General features: G+C 37.3%; 1 protein-coding gene across 2 annotated transcripts in view; it reads right to left on the bottom strand.

Moving 5' to 3' along the window:
* The window catches only part of ADCY7 (adenylate cyclase 7), a 67,849-nt gene that overhangs the window by 5,366 nt on the left and 41,878 nt on the right, over positions 1-20,605 (bottom strand). For both annotated transcript variants that reach the window (XM_030471079.1, XM_030471080.1), the window contains 15 exons: positions 18,853-18,980; positions 18,452-18,610; positions 14,803-14,935; positions 13,338-13,523; positions 12,371-12,414; positions 11,455-11,535; positions 10,342-10,414; positions 9,384-9,481; positions 8,572-8,656; positions 6,772-6,909; positions 4,925-4,987; positions 4,295-4,333; positions 2,729-2,892; positions 1,442-1,523; positions 686-841 (listed from right to left, as the gene is read on the bottom strand). In XM_030471079.1, coding sequence (XP_030326939.1) covers positions 686-841; positions 1,442-1,523; positions 2,729-2,892; positions 4,295-4,333; positions 4,925-4,987; positions 6,772-6,909; positions 8,572-8,656; positions 9,384-9,481; positions 10,342-10,414; positions 11,455-11,535; positions 12,371-12,414; positions 13,338-13,523; positions 14,803-14,935; positions 18,452-18,610; positions 18,853-18,980 — 1,629 coding nt within the window. The remainder of the gene's footprint in view (positions 1-685; positions 842-1,441; positions 1,524-2,728; positions 2,893-4,294; positions 4,334-4,924; positions 4,988-6,771; positions 6,910-8,571; positions 8,657-9,383; positions 9,482-10,341; positions 10,415-11,454; positions 11,536-12,370; positions 12,415-13,337; positions 13,524-14,802; positions 14,936-18,451; positions 18,611-18,852; positions 18,981-20,605) is intronic.

Genomic DNA, 20,605 nt, shown 5'->3' with positions numbered 1-20,605 from the left:
ATGTTGTCAGCAGTCACCTTATGCCACAGGTATTCAAAACGATGATTATTGTTTGTAACAACTAATCACATTACAGCTTCCCATGAAGTCACCTCCAGTACTTCACAGTGGACATCTCACATTTTACCAGAACCATCAACAAAAATGACTTGCCTAAAGAAAAGCTGAGATATCTATATATCTTGAAGATTCTCATCTATTCTTGACAAGGCCAGTCTTCTGACACTCACCATGGCTGTGAAATCAGCAATATTTATTCTAATGGCATGCTGGCAGAATAAGATAGACGTCTTAAAAATAGAAAAAGATTATCAATGAACTTCTCACTGGGTTGTTACCAAGGAGATACTATCTGTTCCTCAAATAACTTCTTCAAAATTAAGAGCTATCTATCTTCTGTGGTAAAACATGGTCTTTAGAAAGCAGTAAATCCTTTTTAAATATTTGCCAAACTGAAACTGTGTCCTGAAACTGGACTACCAATTCTGAAAACAGATTTCAGAGGCCAACACTAAAAGTTGGCATTTTTCTGAGGCCATCCGGACAGCAGATTCTTGGGATGACAAGGTCAACCCAAGAGGCAAACAGTGAAGACCCTTACAGACTTCTGTGTGCTTGTTAGCATGGCACTCTATGTCACAGAACTCCAATTTAGTGCCCTTCACATAGCAGAGACTAAACATACCTCATTTCGTTTTTCACCAATGAAATATGCAGCAACATGTGCTGGAAGCACATTTTCCAGCAAGAGCCTGTTAACATTCTCCATTGTTTCAAACTGTTCATGTTCTTTTTTAAACTTACTCTTCCACAGGCAATCCAGTCGACAGTAATAGTCAATCTGCAAAGGGACAAAGTATGATAAATCAAAGCTATATAATATCTTGCTGAAAAATACTAATCAATTTATTTCAAAAGCGTAGTAGCAATAAAGTTCCTTCCAGGCCTTTTGAGCCCATATAGTTATAAAAAACGTGCTTTGAGAATGAAGGTCAGAAAAATAGGAAGCAGTCAGTACAAATACATGAGGTGTATTTACCAAAATGACATTTTAATAATATGGTGATTATTTTTATCTAGAATTACTGCCTTTATTTATAACTAATATTGACATAAAAATAGAGATAGATTCAAAGTGGAAGAATTTTAAAGTTGTGACTTCTGTAATGCAAACACTGTTGAAAAATATAAAAATGTTCCCATCCCTTCACAGTAAAAAGTTTTACATTATCTGTAAGTACAAGTGAGTACGTTATCTACAACCAAGTACAAGAATATATTAAAAATATGTACTCATTTACTCATACACATATAAAATATGTACTCATATTAAAATATGTACTCATTTAGAGCACAATTTCAATGAACAACACTTTTGCATTTTATTTAAATCAACTTTCTGCAAGTAAAAGAACTAACCTATTGCTTTTTAAATACATACCTGTTTTGCAAGTAAAATCAGGGTTATGTAAAACAGAACCAGATATAAATTAGTTGTTATCCTTGGCTCTTTGATGAAAAGCCTGAAAACAAGAAAGCAATACAAAGTCATCTGTATTCTCTAAGAAAATCCACATGATTAAGGGTTGGGGGGGAAGAGGAGAAGAAGAAGAGCACAGCAGACGAGGGTGTCCTTGTTCAGACATCCACCACTAATGCCATTGATCATTTGCGCCAGTGCCTATCTGGTTATAGGCCCTATCCTAACAATGAGAAACGATTATCATTCAGTTCAGCACATGAACTGCGTTTCCCACAATGACAAAATGGGTGCTGAAACTTTGTTTAGTAGCTATTGTAGTGAGGTGTTCAAGTAAACATGTCTTTATCATAATGGAGCCATCTTAATTTCCACTGCCCCAAGTTGCAGCTTTCCACTCCATGCTGCCCCACAAAAACACAGACAACACAAGTGGAAGCAGGAAAAGAAAATTTCATGTACGTGGGAGGAAAGATGATAATGAATAAAAAACTGAATTGCTAAAACAAAGACAGTCATTAGAGATCACACTTGTATATAGTTCCATACAAATCTGAGAGGCCACTCATATTTCATAGTAAGATTAGTCTGCCTTATCACATCCATTAATTTTCACAATTGCATCAAACTAAGTTCTCATTATATGAATAGCCTGGGCTAAATTAAGAGCTCATTTAGGCTTTTTTGAGCTGTGCTGACAGCTCATAGGCTCTGCAAAATAAATTCTTCCTAATCTTCAGCTATGAGACTATGCTGAGAATCTGAGACAGACTTACAACTGAACAATAAAACCCTTTCACAAGATTTTTCTTAAGTATTTTTATAGTTTCTTCAATTAGATTGGTAAATTGCTGTTACTTTTCAAAATACATGCAGTTAGTAAGGTAAATGAAGAGTTCACTAACCTACTGACTAGCAAGGTCTCACAAGCTTGAGCATCAGACCTTACCAAGGCTTTTCTTCATAGTTTAACAGAAGATCAACCTTATTATGGAAGTAATGTTCTACCTCTTAGGCTTTAACTTAAGCTGAGCTCTCAGAGCTCTCAGAAACCATATCAAAGATTTTTTCTGAAAAAAACACTTTCTTTTAAAAAAATTTTTTAAAAATTCATGTCGTTAACTTTACAGGAAGGTTTTTCATGTCCAACTTACATGATTTTGATATTTCAACATTCCTCTAAGTGTACAGAAATCTAATACCTTTAATAAAACATTATTATCAATTATAAAAAACTTTACACTGCACCTGGTACTGTTGCCATAAAAGCTCAAATTTCTATGCTGAACGGTATTGAAAATGATGAGGTACACAGTCACAGCAATGGACAGGAGGAGAACTTTGAGTTCGAAGCTCATTTGAAGAAATACTGAGCAAGCGATGAACGCCAATATGCAGCAGTAAGCATAATACTGTAAAAGAAGAATTGAAAGAGCAGTTGCATTGTTCAGGCTTTATGCCTAAGAGACCTTCAAACCATAGCAAATGTTCTAAATTCACAATCATTATAATTTAGATAGAAGAAATTACAATCACTTGCTAAATACACTTAATTTTTTTTTTTAATTGCACTAAAAGGCTGAACTTCATACTTTCTTTTGTAAGTTTATTTTTTTTAATTAAGGCAAACAAAAAGCTTTAAAGAAAAAGCATCACACCAACATAAGCAGTGACAGATAAAAATTGAAGAACATTGAGAATTTATCTTCTGAAGAATGTTAATTTAAGCAATTATTTATTTAAAGTTCAAGACTAACCTAAAGGAGGTACATAGTCCAGTGAACAGACTGTGAACCAGGAACTCCAGCATTCTGGCTCTATTCTTGACAGCGCTCCCCCTTTGTAACCTTAAGCAGATACCATTCCCATCTCTTACACCAGTACCATGGGAAGACCATGACTTGTTACCCAACCTTAGACACAACTTCTTCGAAAGAATTTTGATGCTCATAAGCATTATCAAACTGGGGCCATTATCCAAGGGAATTACTGCAAAATGTCCCAGAGAATCTCAGTTCAAGTGTGGTGTCTGAGGTCACCATGCAGCCAGGACCATTGAAACTGTCAGGTGGTACAGAGTGTGCTGTGCAGACAGGATTGCTCCCTGCAGCCATGGGCACAGGTGTAAGACACTGAGCTAGCACACTTCAGTCTACAAACAACTCCAAAATTACCTCAGCTTCTGCTCCTGAAGAGTTTATTTCTCTTTATGTACAAAGCACAGATTTTCACCCACAACATCACAGACCTACCACAGATCTGAGAGGTTCTTAGCTAAACAGCTCACACTTCTGTTGAAGTGAAACCAGAACAATTTATGGAGCAATTCAGGATCAGAGCCCATGTAGTATTGTATTATACCACCTCTGTCACCCACAAAGGCATCAAGTCTAACTTCCAAAAGGTAATGAACACTCGAAACTTATAACCCTGATGCCAAACCTCTGAAAAAGAAACCACTACCTAGAGAACGCTAGCACAGGTCTGTTGACCATTTAAGCCTTTTCCTTCTAGTAAGATTCTTTACTGCTAGTACAGCTCTCACATCTCAGACTTGAACATACTCACTCTGTTCCACTGCTTTTTCCTCAAAGTTTTAGATCTACTTTTAAGTCTGAAATTTCAAAAAACTGCAAACCCATACTTTATTCAGCACAGCAACAGCAGCTGAGACATCTTGATTTCATGAAGAACTCTTCTGTTGTCACATACCTAAAAAAGCTGGTTTATACAGCAACGGAACCTGCCAGCTGTCAGTAATACATATAATATTCAAAGATCTGGATTTTAAAGTAACGTGTATTCACTACTTACAGTTTCTTCAAGGCAGGGTTGAGTTGTGTTTCCAAAAGGCTGATTTACAGACATGCAAGAACAGAAATTACCAGATGAGTACAATGTGCATTATGTATGCATAACTTTTATTGTAAGGACTTGAATGAGCGGGCCCTCGCGCAACCTGGTGCACTTTGTTCACAAACATGTCCATCATCTAAGGAGTTGCCAGATGACAAAGGAACATCCCAAACATTTGCATGATCTCAAAATAGAAGGCTAGTTTGGAATTAAAGAGGTAAAAAAAAATGAAACCCCCAGAAATAATCCTTTTGCGTCACTAGCAAGTGATGAATCTATCCTTATTGAAATGCTCGAGAACACCTTTCAAAGGTGCTGAGTAACCAAAATAAGCCAAGATTCCAGCTTTATCCGTGAGTACTCCAGACTTCTGAAAAATCCCAAAAAGATGCAGAGTAAAACCATAGCTAATGATAGAAAATATCCCTAGGACTACGTTGTGGCACGAGTAAGTCTTTGTGTTCAATGATTTAAAAATTCTACCTTCATAAAAAGATTACAGATATCAAAATGCTGCCATCCATTTATATTTTACACACCATCCAAGACTCATTTTGGTTTAATCTTAGAAATGAAGACAGTACTCACATAGGTGGTAGCACATGGGTCATTTGATCCAGTGAAGTTTGCAGGTTTGTTCCCTTCAGTGGTCTTGATTTATTGGGGAAAAAAGAACAGTAACAAAACCACCTTACAATCTTTTTAGCAGGTAGTCACTAATGTTAAGCTTTCCTCCATATACTATACAATGTGTCCTGATCTGATATTTCAGTGTTACTGCAACATAAGTGTTGAAATACAGTGATATCCCATACAGCTGTAGTAAACATATATGAACGCACGAGGTGTAAGAAGGTTAAAATTGCCAAGTAGTTACTCATTTTTTCATTCAGAGTGATGTTTCACATTATGACCACGCTCACCTAGGAGCTAACTAGCATACGCACGCAGTTCTGTATCACCCCTGGGTTCACAGCTGCTGTTCCTGTTTTCTTCCAGGCTCTCTCTGGTGGTGTCGTGGTTTGAGCCCTGCTGGTAACTGAGAACCACGCAGCCGCTCACTCACTCCCCCCCTTTTCTTCTCCCCTGCTCCCAGAGGGATGGGGAAGAGAATCAAATGAATGTAACTCCCACAGATTGAGATAAGAACAGTCCAGTAACTAAGGTATAATACAGATCCACTACTGCTACCACCAATAACAATAAGGGAAATAACAAGGGGAGAGAATATGAAACTAAAAGGGGAAAATAAAACAAAAAACACAATACCATTGCTCACCACACACAGACCATTACCCAGCCCAACCCCAGCAGCGATCTGGGCCTTCTGGATGACTCCCCCCAGTTTACACACTGGGCATGACGTGCTGTGGTATGGAATACCCCTTTGGCTAGTTTGGGCCAGGTGTCCTGCCTCTGCTTCCTCCCGGCTTCCTGTGCCCTTCCTCACTGGCAGAGCATGAGACTGAAAAGTCCTTGATCAGAGTAAGCGCTACTGAGCCACTAAAACATTGGTGTGTTATCAGCATTGTTCTCAGGCTGAAGTCGAAAATACAGCACTGCACCAGCTACTAAGAAGAAAAATTACTGTTACAGCTGAACTCAGGACAGGTGGTGTTCACATGACACCACTGTGAGCCAATTCAAGGACCTAAGCCAGCAGAAAAACAACGCTACGAAAGAAAATCAAGCATTTTCTGCAGAGTTTCAGAATAAACTCTCCAGGGAATCAGAAGAACGGCAGATGAAGCATGAGGGATTGGAAGGACATCACTTCTAGTAGCTGCCTATTAGATAGTAGGTTTAACTGTTAACATGACGTGTCACATACAGCTTGTTTGAAAAAAAATAACATGGAAGAATAGTATGAGCATGAGGTAACTCTAAAAGGTTGTTTTTCAAATGCATATATCCCAGGTTCAGCACATAACTCAAACTACAGCTAAAAGACAGATGCCATTTGCATCTTAGTCTAGCAGTAACTACCCACAATATCTCGGGTTTTAAGAGAGCCAAGCTATATTCTTCCCTCCCTCATCTGCATTAATATTGCAATAGCAAGTAGTACAGTAAGCTGCTTAACACTTCTACCAGCTACAGCCACACATTTAAACCCACATTAAGAAAATTGGAGGAATATCTTAGTGATGATTATTACAATCAATAGTAATTGTAAATTCCATCTTAAAAGCAAGAAAAGATGGTGTAAAACAGAATTCAAGTCTATCACATGCACTTTTAGTTCTACAAACTGTGAGTTTTTACTTCTAATGCTTTTACATGTCATCATGCATTATCCTTGTGTAAATCAACTCACATTGCAAATCAGATATTAGAAAAAGCAGCAAAAAGCACAGTACTTGATGAAAAGAATACAGGAAGTTACTTAAACTGTGGATGTTACAATAAATTCACAGAATAAAGTGATTACTTACGAAATTAAAAATGGCTATAATCAGCAAGGCACCAATAGTGATGACTGCTAAGGGAAGCCTGAGTAAAGGCATTGTTTCCACCTTTTCCGAGATAGCACAAAGGTAGCGCAGGAAAGGCCAGCGTTCTGAGCAGCACTTCTGTAAACAGAATTAGGTTGTTTTAGTAGCATGGGTAACACTTTGATACATGGGCAAAAAGATTTCTAAATATAAAATACTTTTTTCCTGCAGGAGAGTGTCAAGAGTCTTCACTGGAATCCTAATTTAGAGCCCTGAAGCTAGTCATTCAGATCAAATGCCTAATGCCTTTTCACATCTGAAAATAGAGATAATGCTTCCTTATTTCAAAGAGGCTGGGTGCCAAACTTTTCTGAATTTCTGCTTTAAAAATACAAATTTCTGCTTTAAAAATACAAATTATGACCTGATTGAAAGCTTTAGAAAAATGTATAAAAATATAGTTATAACCTATGGTTTTGGGTTGGTTTTCTTTTTGTTATTGAGCTGTAATGTTGTATCTGAACTACATTGTCAGATGACTAAATTGAAAACCATCAGATGGTCCCCTTTCTTGCCATCCTTATATCTTCCACCTGTTGCTACAAAGAAAAACATCTAGTAAAGAACATGTTTTTCATGATTGCAAGGGTTATTCAAGGTGCTATACCAAAACACTCCCAGTGTAAAACTCGAGCCCAATGCAACTATAGTATGGAATTCTCTTTTTCTTTTCTCCATGTGTTTTTTCATATGTAGAAAACATATATGCACACATATACACACACTTCTCCCTCTTTCTCTTCATAGACGTGTATATATAGACAAACCTATATACAAAAAACCATCCATACATATATATAGAAAAACATTATGGTACATAAAATCCATACATGCTATCTAACTGTACTTTTAAATTAATCATAAAACTTTGTCCTGTGTACAGAGTGTAATCATATTGGTTTTTTCTTTCCCTTTTACACAACTTGATCGTGGATTTGTAAGAGACCCTGTCTTTCTGTACCAGTTTTCCTGCAAGAGCACCACCACCACTGTGCTGTAGGATGATGGTGGCATGTTCTCAACAGAACTTCAGAATTGCCTCCCACCCATGGTTTAGCATAACATAGATTTGACAAGTGTAAGGAACTTCCTAAAATCCCTTCCCTCTCCACAGATGCCTCCAGATAATTCTCGGAATGGAGAAAGATTTTTTTTTTTAATTTTGTATCATTTAACGCTATGTCACTATGGGCTGTCTCTATGTCACTATGTATTTTTTTATATAGTAATTGCATATGTTTAATAATACAAAGAAAAAGGAACTACAAATGCAAAGTGCCCTAATTGATGTAATGGTGAATTTGGAATTCTAACAGCAGTGAAATTGTTGCCAATAGATTATTCATGTTTGTAATTTTCATGGGACTTTACAAATTATTATCAAAACTTGCATTTAAACTTATTTTTATTTTCATATTCTTTTCAGTGTAGCAAATATGAAGTTTAAAACCAAAACTACTATTAGGGAAAAACATAAAAATAAAAATAAATTTTAAAACCCCAACCCCACTCAGCGGGTGTTAGTATCTTCCTCCTACCCGTCTATTCTGACACCCAAATAATTCTGAATTACAGTGAGAATTTTCAGACATAAAAATCTGTTTCAGGCAATAAAATCTTCTGGTAACTCCTATTGGAATTAACAGCTGAATTCATCACGCTAAAAGATAGAGCAAGGTGCCGAATTACATCCATCTGCTTCTGAAAAGAAGCAGCTTTTTTTGTTTTAAATAAACTTACCATACATTTCTCAGCAAAGCATACAAACAAAATGAGTACAATGATGACTGCCACAATGCTAAAGGAAATTCCCAGTTTTGCAGTTCTAAACAGAAGAGAAAGCATAAAACAAATCAGTGTTAAATGGGGAGGGAAGGGGAGAATCAAACCACAACTAAGACTAACGTTTGCTAACAGTGTTTCTCTAAATTGAAATAGACTTTTTCTTCTAATAGCACTGGATGACCATCACATTGCACAGGTTATTGTTGCTCTGTGGCACAAATCCTACTTTAGGATGTTCTACTACTCACTGACAGCCTGAACCCCTACCACTTGCATAAACCACATGGAAATTGCACTGCAACAGTCATGAAAAACAAATACTACAAACTTCAGAATTATCAAATGTCTGCTTTCTCAGAGTATAAGAAGCAGCTCAAAATTCCCTCCTTGTATCTCTACAGACAAAAGGATCACTGAACATAATTAACCAGGTAATCCCATTTTTCTGTTGCTTACTCAATATGCTCACAGCCAACTATTCTTGTAAAATAGTATCTCACACTTAACTGATCATCTCCCTGTGTGCAGTAAGCAAAAACAGTATTAAAGAAACATTTCTATTTTATTTTCATCCTGATATCTAGGCAGTTATACCAACAACATGACTGCATTCATTTATTAAGGTGTAAATTAGTCCTAACAGGTGTATGTTTCTTAAATGTAAACCTTCAGGAACTCCAAAAGACTGTAAAAAGTTTCATGCACATGAGTTTCACTTTAGCTATTGCTTAACTTGAATTATAAATTATTAAAACACTAACACTTACTTTGGCATTATGAACATCTGTATCAGAAATATACAGAGGAACACAAAACTGGCACATGCGAAGTAACTCTTCAGTTTTAGAATAGGAATGGTGCGATACTGAAACACAAATTATAATAAATGTTAAAGATGATTCCAGGCTGTTTTAAAATTCTATTACATTTTTGTGATGATACAGATATGCAAATTAATGCTGCATCATTAAAAATATACACAGAACTAAAAGAAAACAAAATAAAACCACCAAATAAAATTCACTCAAACATCTGTTGAGAAAAAATGCCCAGTCCAAAAGATAATTTCAGGCCAAGAGGGAAATCCACCAAGTACGTAAATCAGCGCTTCACAGATGCACAGCCAAAATCCTTATAAAAAAAGGATATACACAGAAGTATATCTCTCTACATACAGTGCACCACAGCACATTAAACTAAAGAACAGGTATTCAAACAGGAAAAGTACACTGGACCTAACAAATAGCAGAATTATTCTTGCAATGAAGCAACCACAGAAAGCAAAGTATCTTCAAAGGATTTTCATTATGGATGTAGAAATAATTCTTCTGGTTGTTTTTTTGGGTTTGTTTTTTTGTTGTTGTTTTTGGGTTTTGGGTGGTTTGGGTTTTTTTGGTTTTTTTAATCTTATTACTTCTGAGAGAAGTTCTTCATACCAACATATCTTCATATTCACTTGCCAAACTCCTACTTACTCCTTTATGGCAAGAATTTAACCACAGATTAGAGACAATCTTCTTTAATCTACAGAATTAGCATTCTCAAGAAAGAATGACCAACTCAAACGAATCACGAGATGTGCTTTCCATTAGTTGCCAAAAATTTCTTTGGATGTGCAGTCACCTCCAGAATCCAGTTTCAGAATTAAGATAGTTTCAAATATATTCTTATGCTGTTCTGAAGTGCAAATCAAAGATCAAAAAGGATTATTTTGGTTTTACCAACCTCTTTTTCAAGACTGGGTTCTGCAAAAATCAGTGAAAACCCACAGAAGTCATCCGATCTGCCGCACCACGGACTGCATTCAGAGAGACACATTACAAAATGTACGCAACAGGCCAAGGAGAGTATGCAAAAACATCGCTGTACTTGGGACACCACAGTGGACAGGGTGAGAGTGCCATTGTTTTACACACATTTGACAGTTCTGCAAGCTCTTTATCTTTCATAGCACAACAGCACTTATGTTGTTATGTAGCTGACAGTTAGGTCCAGAACACTCTCACAGACTCCAGCATCTGCCAGTTACATGCAAAATGTAACACCAGGCCTTGCCAAAGGTTTACAAATAGCAAAGTATAATAGCAGATGTTAGATATGGCTCACAGCCTCCAAAAACTTCCCCTAATTAATATCAGGCCCCCATTAGGAATAGCTGAGGTACAGTGTTAACAGCTTTGCTATAATTTAGATGAAAGAAAGAATTTTTCTTCTTGAATCCACTGTTTTACATTTGATGGCAATTTAAATACTGTTTTAAATTAAAAACAAAACAAAAACCAACCACAAACAGCATTGCCTGTGTTTGTCTGCTTTTAAATGCAAATATAGTGCCAAACGTACCACCTGCTACTGATACACCATTTACCTTCCGTGAACCAGGCACTAAGGCAACTATATTATTACTCCCAAAAGCGTGATTTAACTTTATACACAGGTTTTGTTCAGTCCTGCACACAGTTTCCTGACACTTCTTATTTTAATAAGCAGAACACAAACATTAACTTTCTATGTCATCCGCACTTCAGTTCAGCTTATTACTTCAGACAGTGCTCAGAAACAAAGCAAATATTTTGCTATTTCATAGCACCCCACATTGAACAGCTGTAGTAACCATTGACTTTTTGCCCTAATAATGCATTAATACTCTCTTAACATTCAAATTAAAACCAAAAAGCAACTAAAATAACTAAAAAACAAAAAAAGGCAAAAAAAAAAGGGCAAAACAAAAATCCTGGTAACTATTCATTTTTGAGTAAATTTTTTATCTAGGCTTAAAATTGAGAGTGCAGATTATTCTCAAAGAAAAGATGAAGAAAACAATAAGATACTGCATACTTAGTTGAACTGAGGCCCTCGATGGTTGACATCATTTCATCATAAATATCTTCCTCTATCCTCCCCTTCTGAGATGAATTTCTGGGAACGAAATGAACTCCATGTCACAAGTGCTATTCAGAAACAGGAAATGGCTACAGGGGACCACACTTCCAAAGGACATAAGTGGGGGAAGCTACCACAGAGACATTAAACAAGAATGCTCCAAACTGATAAACACACATCCATAAGCACTTTACTGAGCATTTCTCTAGTTATTCAAACCATGCATTTTTCGAGACAATATTTTGATAAACTAAGAGAATTTTTGAAAAGTGAAAATCATTTACTTGGTTAACTCAGCGGTACAGGTACCATTGTAACCTTTTCTACATCTAGTGGCCAACTTTTTTTTTACACTATGATGGCATACATTAATATTACTAACCAAAGGCATTATTTTGTAAAACGTAACATATATTTACTTATAATACAATGATAAAAATTATTTATTTGGTACTATAATGCTTATAAACAAATCTAGCATCTATGTGTAAGAAAACTAAAAGCTGAGGTAGCACAAACGGTTACAATAGAGACATGTATACCATATATGAGGTGTCTGGATTTGTTTTCCAATGCTCTATAGGTCTCTTATTTCCCTACTCCCTTCCATCTTGCTACAGGCCATAAAGTAAAATGCAACCTGAATGACTGAGTGGCCAGCAAGATTAAAGGCAGGGGAAGCTCCTGTTAGAGTCTAACAGTAACAAACATCAATTGAGAAGTCTTTTAAAGGCCAAAGATTTAGCTTAACCTTTCTAATGCAGCGATACTGTACACACTGATTAATCAGCCAAAATATCACATGCTTACAGTACCCTTAACTGCAAGAGGAGCACAGGATCATTTTAAAAGAAGAAAGTACTTGACAAACCTATCAGAGTTTCTCTGGCGCCCAGTGGAACACAAAGGTATTTCCTAAATCAAATAAGGAATTAAGTTACACACTCAGTAAATGGCAAACAACTATTGAAAATAAACTTCAGGAAGCTGCCAAAACCATTTTTATTCAAAAATAAAAATCAAGAACCCTTCTCAAGTAGAAAAGCTTATTAAAATCAATCCTTCCAGCAACGTTCTCTACTTTAACAATTGAGTGTTTTCTGGCCAAAAAAATTGTTCGAAAATAATTGAACAGATATTCCCTCTTATTTTTCTCCACACACACAGAAGTAATCAACATCAGCAGAGGCAAGTAGACTGGAAACCACTTCCACAAAACTGAATGGACCAATAGTTAATTTAACATTTACTACAGCTATCTGTCCACAGAGAGTAGTACAGCCTTGCTGCGCCTGCAGGAGCACACCTGAAAGCATGCATACCTCATTTCTGCTTTCAGGAAGAAAAATGAATTTTCTTAAATTTTAAAATCTTTAAAATCTTTAGAATTCATCATCTTAGAAATCCTTTACTGATACAATCCTGTTGCAGGTAGAACCTGTGGATGGACTGTTAAATTTTCTATACATTTTAAGTAAATATTGTGTGCATCTGCAGGCTGGGATAAATTATCTTTTTTCCAAAACCACATGTAGTGAGTGAGCAGGACCAGAAGATGCAAAAATGTCCAGGGTTGGGGGGAAGAGATATTTTCGAAGTTTCACTTTGAAGGTTTACTATGAGTATAGCATTCTAGAGATTGCCCGAGTTTGAATACTGTTAAGTTCTGACAGAAGTAGTTGTTTCAGAGCTATCTTCTTAGTTCTGTGTACACATTTAACACCATGAGTAATAGCAGAATTTCAGCCACAAAACTCATGTCAGATTTCGAGTTTCACACCACAGACACAAGGAGCAGTTTGCAATTGTAAGACAACAATTGCTACTTTAAACCTCACCTTTCTTCGCTTTCCTTGTGAACTTGAAGAGTCACTGCTCACACTTTCTCTGTGGTTCAAGTGGGCAAAGGGCCTGGCTGCTCCCCATGACTCTAAATAACGTGTCATCCGAACAGATGCTCGCATCTTCAGCCCATCATTAACTCTCGTTTTAGGGAGATGATTATTTGATATGCATTGTTTGGACTAACAGAAAACACACATGTTTAAAAACGAGGAAATAACACAAATTACAAAGAAATGAAGTTCTGTGTACTTTGGTAGTTTAATCTATTTAGTAGGACCCTAAACACATACCAGCAATGTGTCAAGTCAACCTCAACTCCTTTACCTAATTTAATTAGTGTGAGCTAAAGCAGACCATGACATAATTAATTTGCTCCAGCTGCCTTTACAAGCCTTCACTTGTAATATTGCAACATTCAAACTTCCTTTTTTACTTACAACAATGTGAGACACTGCAGGATCTTATGAATAGATACAAATTCCTTGCAGTCAGCACCTCATCAGGGGAAAAGATTCCCAGTTCCTGAGCTAGGGCGTATCAAAACCCTGGTTAGAAAGAAGCAGATCCCACAAATTACAGACTCAACATTAGATTATATCCCTACGTCACAGGTGATGAGTTAGACAATATATACAGGGCGTACAGCAATACCCTTGTGGGTCTACAAGGAAGCTAAAACTGCAGAATAAACTAGTATGTCAATCACTGGTTATCCTCTAACATTTCACAGGTATCTTCAGGTAAGCAGGGATCATTTTAATAGATTTAGACCCTCATTCTGGGGATATGTGCTGTGTACATGTAGGGAGGGTTGCAGTGTTAAGTACATAAAACATGCAACAAAGATAAGATTGTGTTCTTGCTAATTAAAAGTGGCTCTATGCTGTTCCTTCCTGTAAAGATCCTGGAGGAAAGAAGTTTGTCGTTTTCATTCTTTTTCCTTTTGAAATATTTTACTTCTCAACCACAAGCTGATTCAAACCTGCAATACTCAAGGTGTTTGTGGTTACCAGGCTCTAAAGGGACAACCAACAGTTGCTAGCTTTACACTCTCAAAAAAAGATGAATCTCACATCCAAGATAGCGAGGAAGATGATGTCAGAAGCTATTTGACAGGGAATATCTTTCTGAAGGTGGCCACACAGTACAGGTATTCTTTCATGACTTCATTCCACCCTTTAACCTGGATTTGTGAGAGATACCCTTCACATAAATATAGTCAAATACGTATTTTTACTCTGAGTGGACCACATAAGAGGTTTCAGCAAAACACTTACATCTCATAAAACAGTAAGATGTGCTTTCAGATCTGAAGTCCCAAATCCGAGCTACTCAGATGGCTCATACCATGATTTAATTCTGTTGCTGAATTTAAAAGGTATATGCACCACAGACACCTATGTCCTTAAAATGCATGTATATATTTGAATAAATACACATTTAAAAACAACCACATACCCTTGGATCAACCACTAAGTAGGTTTTGATATTCATGGATTCAAGGTAAGGATCCCTCAGGTGTCCGTTCCCTTCTTCTACTTCGTATGCTTTGCCTAGGTGATTCAATGTTGCTTCAGTGATGTGCACACGGCTGAGAAGGGGAAAAAGAAAAGAGACCCAAACACTTAAAGAAAGGTCACATTAAGCATTTCATTTACATTTCAATGACCACTGCTGACATTTCTCCTTTTCAGCCATCTTGTGATTTGGCAGCCAACTGCAAAATCCTGCCAGTGCTTGAAACCATATTTGCAATCCTTTACTGCAGTTCTTCACAGGGCATCTTTCATAGCAAGAATGTTGAAAAATACTTCCAGAATGAGATAGCATCAGTATAAAATTAAATTGAAATAAGCAGAGACATATAAGAAACAAGAATAAATGTGATCAAAGGAGATCTGATGACTGACAAGACAGACTTGCAGGCAGGTTGTTTCAGATGGCAAGAGCTGCAGGGAAAGCTCACAAACAAAGCACAAGGGAGGACTGTCTCATGCTAGAAATGCATGAGGAGGGGAGGAGATGGTTACAAAAGTCTGAGGGAAAAAATGGAAAAGGTTTTTTGTCAGCTAGGAGGAGAATTCCCAAAGCCTGTCCTGTCTGAAACAATCGGAGGAGAGCAAAGCACAGCAACAACAGCAGCACGCTTCTAAGGGGAGCAGCTAGTATTTTTCTGCACCCATTCACACTTTAACGTTACTTAGTTCAGTATCTTGAATCGTACAGTTCCATATAAATTACAACTAATATCTTTCCATAGAATTTCTCAACAAGAGACCTGTGTTCATTAAATGCATTTCTTTTCTTGTATTCTACTTTATCTTCCCACAGCTTTTCTCACTTTTCCTTGGCAGGGAGGGGTTAAACACTGCTGCTGGTCCTACATCAGCACAGAGCTGGGAAGGAACATTCCCAGAATGGAAGCTGACAGTGTGCAGCACTCCCACCTAACTACAGAAAGCAAGGGAATCACTATCCCATCTTTCTCTGCTTCCTTATGCTGCATGAAGGTTTGCTTGGAGATAATTTAGCCAAGACCTGGAGACCACTGGCTGTGGCTTCCCACACGGAAGACCAAAAATTCCTCAATGCTTTTAAAGCCAAAAGGTAAGAGTTCTGGAATATAGAGGATGCATGGTTTTATTTGTTTACTGGTAACTGCCTCAAAAAAAATGTGGTTTTTAATCATTACCCTGATTATGCAGTTTTGCAATCAAGGTAAATCTTCAAATCTGAAGTTTTAAAGCTTTCTCTAAAGCATCACTTTCTCCCACAGAGCCTGGGTGATGTTGTATTTACTGAGCCTTGGAACAGTCATGTACTGCAGTGCATTTTCTGTGCTTTTCCACCTTCCTCAAAAGGCAGTACATTTGTTCACTGTCCCCATGGTCCATTTTACCAAGCTTTCTCTCCCCTTTTCCCCAAATCACACACTGCTGTGGGACATTTCAGATCTTACTGCAAACTTCTTCCCATTTAAATTATTATGATGATGATTTCTCAGCAGTTACTAACACTTACCGGATTCTGGGATCAATACACAACCAAAAGCTGCTATTCCTAAAGCTGCCTCTCAAAGGCAAGCTGTAACACACATTATTGCACTTCCCATGCTTTTGCAGAATACCTAGTGTACTGCATTCAGTTTCCTATGCTTACAGGTCTGAGAATACCGTGTTCTGATCTTTCAGGCATATACATATTGGGGAGAATGGGTCATAAATGCATCTTTAATTTTGGTTTTATGCTAGTCCTTTCTGTTTTGCTGGTATATTATGTTTTTAGGAATGCAAATAATTTTTTAAATTGGAAGGAAGATGAACAAGAATACTCTGTCAATGGAAAGAAAATATTTATAAAGTAATAAGTTTTCCTGCATCCTTTCAAAAGTCTTTAGAATTCCTTCATTTATAGAAACCCAAAGTATACATACTTCCTATTTTAAATAAAAGCCTGCAACTGCTTCTAATGACAAAACTTCTGGTTCCAAAGGAGCAGGACTAGCTAACTTTGGAATGGGGAATCCCAAACACATCTTTTTTTCTGCAGAGCAGGAAACAAATACAACATTTGCATAATGCATAGAAACCCTTCCTGCCTGTGAGGCTCAGCCTTCCACAAGTCAAAGGTTTCCTTTGGATAATTTTGAACCACATGATAAGTGAGTGCTAGGCATGTATAGATATAGGAAGTATTGTTATGCATTGTAATGCATTGTAAGTGTAATGTTTCTGAATCAGCATGCCAACCAGCTTTAATCTTTAACAGACTATCAAACACAAGCATGCAGAATGTAATGGAATAATCAAAGTTTCCAAGATTAGGTAATGGTCCTAAACATGACTAAGAAAATGACGTTTTCATGCCGTATTCAGTCATGTTGTTTGCTTTACCAACAAAAGAAACTTCACAACTCTGTGTTTGTGTTTAATCATGCTGATTCAACATACTAAAACACTCAGTGTGGATGGTATTGCAATTGTTAACCAAAAAACAATTAGTTTTTGTTCTGTTTTGGTAACCAATACAGGAAAATAATTTTATATTTGTATCTCCTTATCACTTTGGAAAAATTAACTTTTAAGTTACAAGCATATACCTAAAAGCTGACTGAAGCATAGAAATAACAAGAAACCCTGTTATGTCCATGGTTAGGATCACTTTCCAAAAGAAACCAATACTTTAATGCTTAAACATACACCCACATGAATGTCATTCAATTAATAAGTACCAATTTGCACAGCCTAGCAAAAACCTACGAAACCATGGGCTTATTTGGGAATGAAAAAAGGGAAACTTAATACAGGGGGGGAGGGGGAAGAGGGAAGTTTCTTATCTTAGTTCTAATCCCCAAGTTCAACTTAGAAAACAGTATATTTTTCTAAATGCTGGTGGCTTTTAAAAGCACTTGTATTTGTCCTTTTCAATGAGCATCTTAAAAAAGGCAGCATGAATACCCGCCTCAGATCTAATCCTCTGCACTGCTGAGCAGCACATGGCAAGTCACATTACTGCTTTGCCTCAAGCTCTTCCACTCAGGACCACTCACTTTCCTTCCTGTTCTGCCCATGACAAATGCTACAGAGAGAAGATGCAACAACCAACAGGCCCAAACTCTCCTTGCTTGGATGCTCCTCATCAGGCTGCATTTTAATTTTTGAGTTGTTCGCATTTTTGGGGGAGTGGGGTGGTGGTGAATATAGAGTTGTACCCATCAATATATTAACAGAAACACTAGGTAAATATGGAGCTTTGCGTTGTCAACATAAGTAGCATATGTATTCTTTAGGTAAATTTACAAATATAGTATTATACCTCTGCACATGAATTAACTAAATCAACATAATGCACTGCTGAGGACACACAAGTTTCTCCAGTGAAGAGAAGGTCAAGAAACAGTCTCTTGCCTAAGAATTTTATAGCCCACTGAAAACAGAATCAGAAAATATTAACATTTTACAGCTCTGGTAAGTACACATTCGTCCTATTGTCATCATCTCATTATGAAGATCTGTGTCATGGCACAGTTACAGTTCCAGACTCATAAACCAGGATTATAAAAACCATGACGACAGAGTGCATTAGCACTGACAGGGAAGATCCTCACCCAGGTACGCCAGAGGACTCCATGCGGTTTGCTAAGGACACATCGTGTGACCAGACATCGTACTGCCACTTCCGGAGGCCGATGACACCGCACAGCACGTTCCCAGAATGAATGCCAACCCTCATGTTGATATCCACTCCCGTGGCTTCTCTCACCTGCCTATGAAGGGAGGAGAGTATTAGAGAATAAGTTACGCCTGTGATTTTCTCCCCACCTCCTGGAGATCCGTTAAGATTTAGTCTCATTATATGCTTAGTAGAGAAGACAAGAGGCAAACTTGCGACCCAATGTGTAGCTATTCAACTACAGCTAACAAATACACTTTGAATGTTGACAAAAATTACTTTATTCAGTATCTTCATAGCCTCAATATATTAAAAAGTCTTCTGTGCTATACTTACTTTATTGCTTCACACATGTCAAGTCCCATTTTAACACAATTCCTGGCATGAACCGGTAAGGACACAGGTAGGCCTGAGACACAGTAGTAACAATCTCCCAGGATTTTTATTCTCATGCACTCATTCTCCTGTGAAATTATAGTAAACATATTTAACAGGAAAAAACAAGTAGGCTAGTGACACCAAAACTAGGACTTGTCTGTATCATTTTCAGAAAGCCAGGCTTCATTCAATCCTTGTTAAAGCAAAACTTACTCCTCTTTTCCCACATCCAAATGCCTGGACAGTGCTCAGCAGAGGGAAAGAGGGATGACCACTTCAAGCACTTCTGAAATACAGTCATCTTACTAGTTTCTGACTTTATTCTTGGAACTGTGTGTAACTGAGAAACTATAAATAAAAATAAAACTGTCACAGAATTTACCATTCAAAGGGTGAAATCTTCGTGTCTATTTTTTAATCTCTGTCTTTATTAACACCTGAACTATACGCAGTTTGTTCACCTTTTCCTCAATTTTTGCATGGCAGCCTCATAAGTAACATTGTGCAGCATCGTAAGACCCGCACAGAATTTAGAGAGAAGTGAGGAATTAAGCTGCCCAACCTGGTAACTTTGCAGAAGCAGAATACAGCTTTTTGTTTCAAATATGACTGAAAAGGAAGCTGCACATACTACGCTTTGCTATCTCTAATATGAAAAACATGCAATACTATCTGGCAGCAGCAAACTTTTTCCTAACTGTGCAACAGAGGATACTGCTGCCTATGACTGGCTGGAGAGAGGAAAGGGGAAGAGCAAAGAGCTCCTCATACTGTCTTTTGCTAAAACATTATTGAAGAATTTTAACTACAAAGGCTGCAAGCAAGCCAGGGCTAATTCTGCAAGGCTGTATAGCATTTGGTGAGTAGAGATGGCCTCATTTGAGCCAGCTCACACCTTCAGCTGCCCAACCCTCTCTGCTGTGAGAAGAGCCTGGCAATTCTTCAGTCAATTCAAAAATCATCCCAAATCACTGGCAATTTGCCAAACTAAGCTGTTCTTCCTCATCAGTCAAAGCCTTAAGAGAATGTCTGTCATTCTGCGCCATGTTACACCATCCGATAGGTTCTGAGCACTGCAGCAAGCAACAAGCTTACATGATCAGCAGGGGAACGCAGCCCTAGGTTAGAGCTGTTAAACTTCAGCATCCAGCTCGGTGTCCAGGTTAGCCAACAACTTTTACTAGGTAAACCGGAGCCTACAACATTTTTACAGTATGGAAAAGATGACTGAGAACACTCCCCAGCAGAACAAAAATAGCTCAAAAAGCAGGAATCTCTTCTTACAGTTCAACCACAGAGTTGCAAAAGACCTTGACTCACTAAATCCAGACATTTTTGAACAGTGCAATTTGCAGACAGGAGAAATTGAAACATACCACTCAAAATCTGGAATCTTTTATATTTTTATATCTGAGGAACAGTTGCAGAAAATGACCAAATATGTTTAACCTCAGCTTCTACTCTGACATAAAAAAATCTCATGGCAGCTAAGATGACATGGCTTACTCTGTGTGTTCTGAGTAGCTGCTTCACTATAACACAGTATTTAGTATGACTCTCTTATTGGCCAGTACTTTTGTTACAGCAACTGTTTACAGTAAGTTTAACAACAACCAAATTCATATACATACAAAGATAAGCAATGTCACTTACTCAAAACCATTAACTAGGTTTTTAGCCAGGTTTTAATCGGTGATATATTTAAGATTTT

The sequence above is a fragment of the Strigops habroptila genome, chromosome Z (assembly GCF_004027225.2).
Source record: "Strigops habroptila isolate Jane chromosome Z, bStrHab1.2.pri, whole genome shotgun sequence".
Classification (NCBI taxonomy): domain Eukaryota; kingdom Metazoa; phylum Chordata; class Aves; order Psittaciformes; family Psittacidae; genus Strigops; species Strigops habroptila.
The sequence above is the reverse complement of the archived record's forward strand: the minus strand, read 5'-3'. Positions and strand labels throughout refer to the sequence as shown.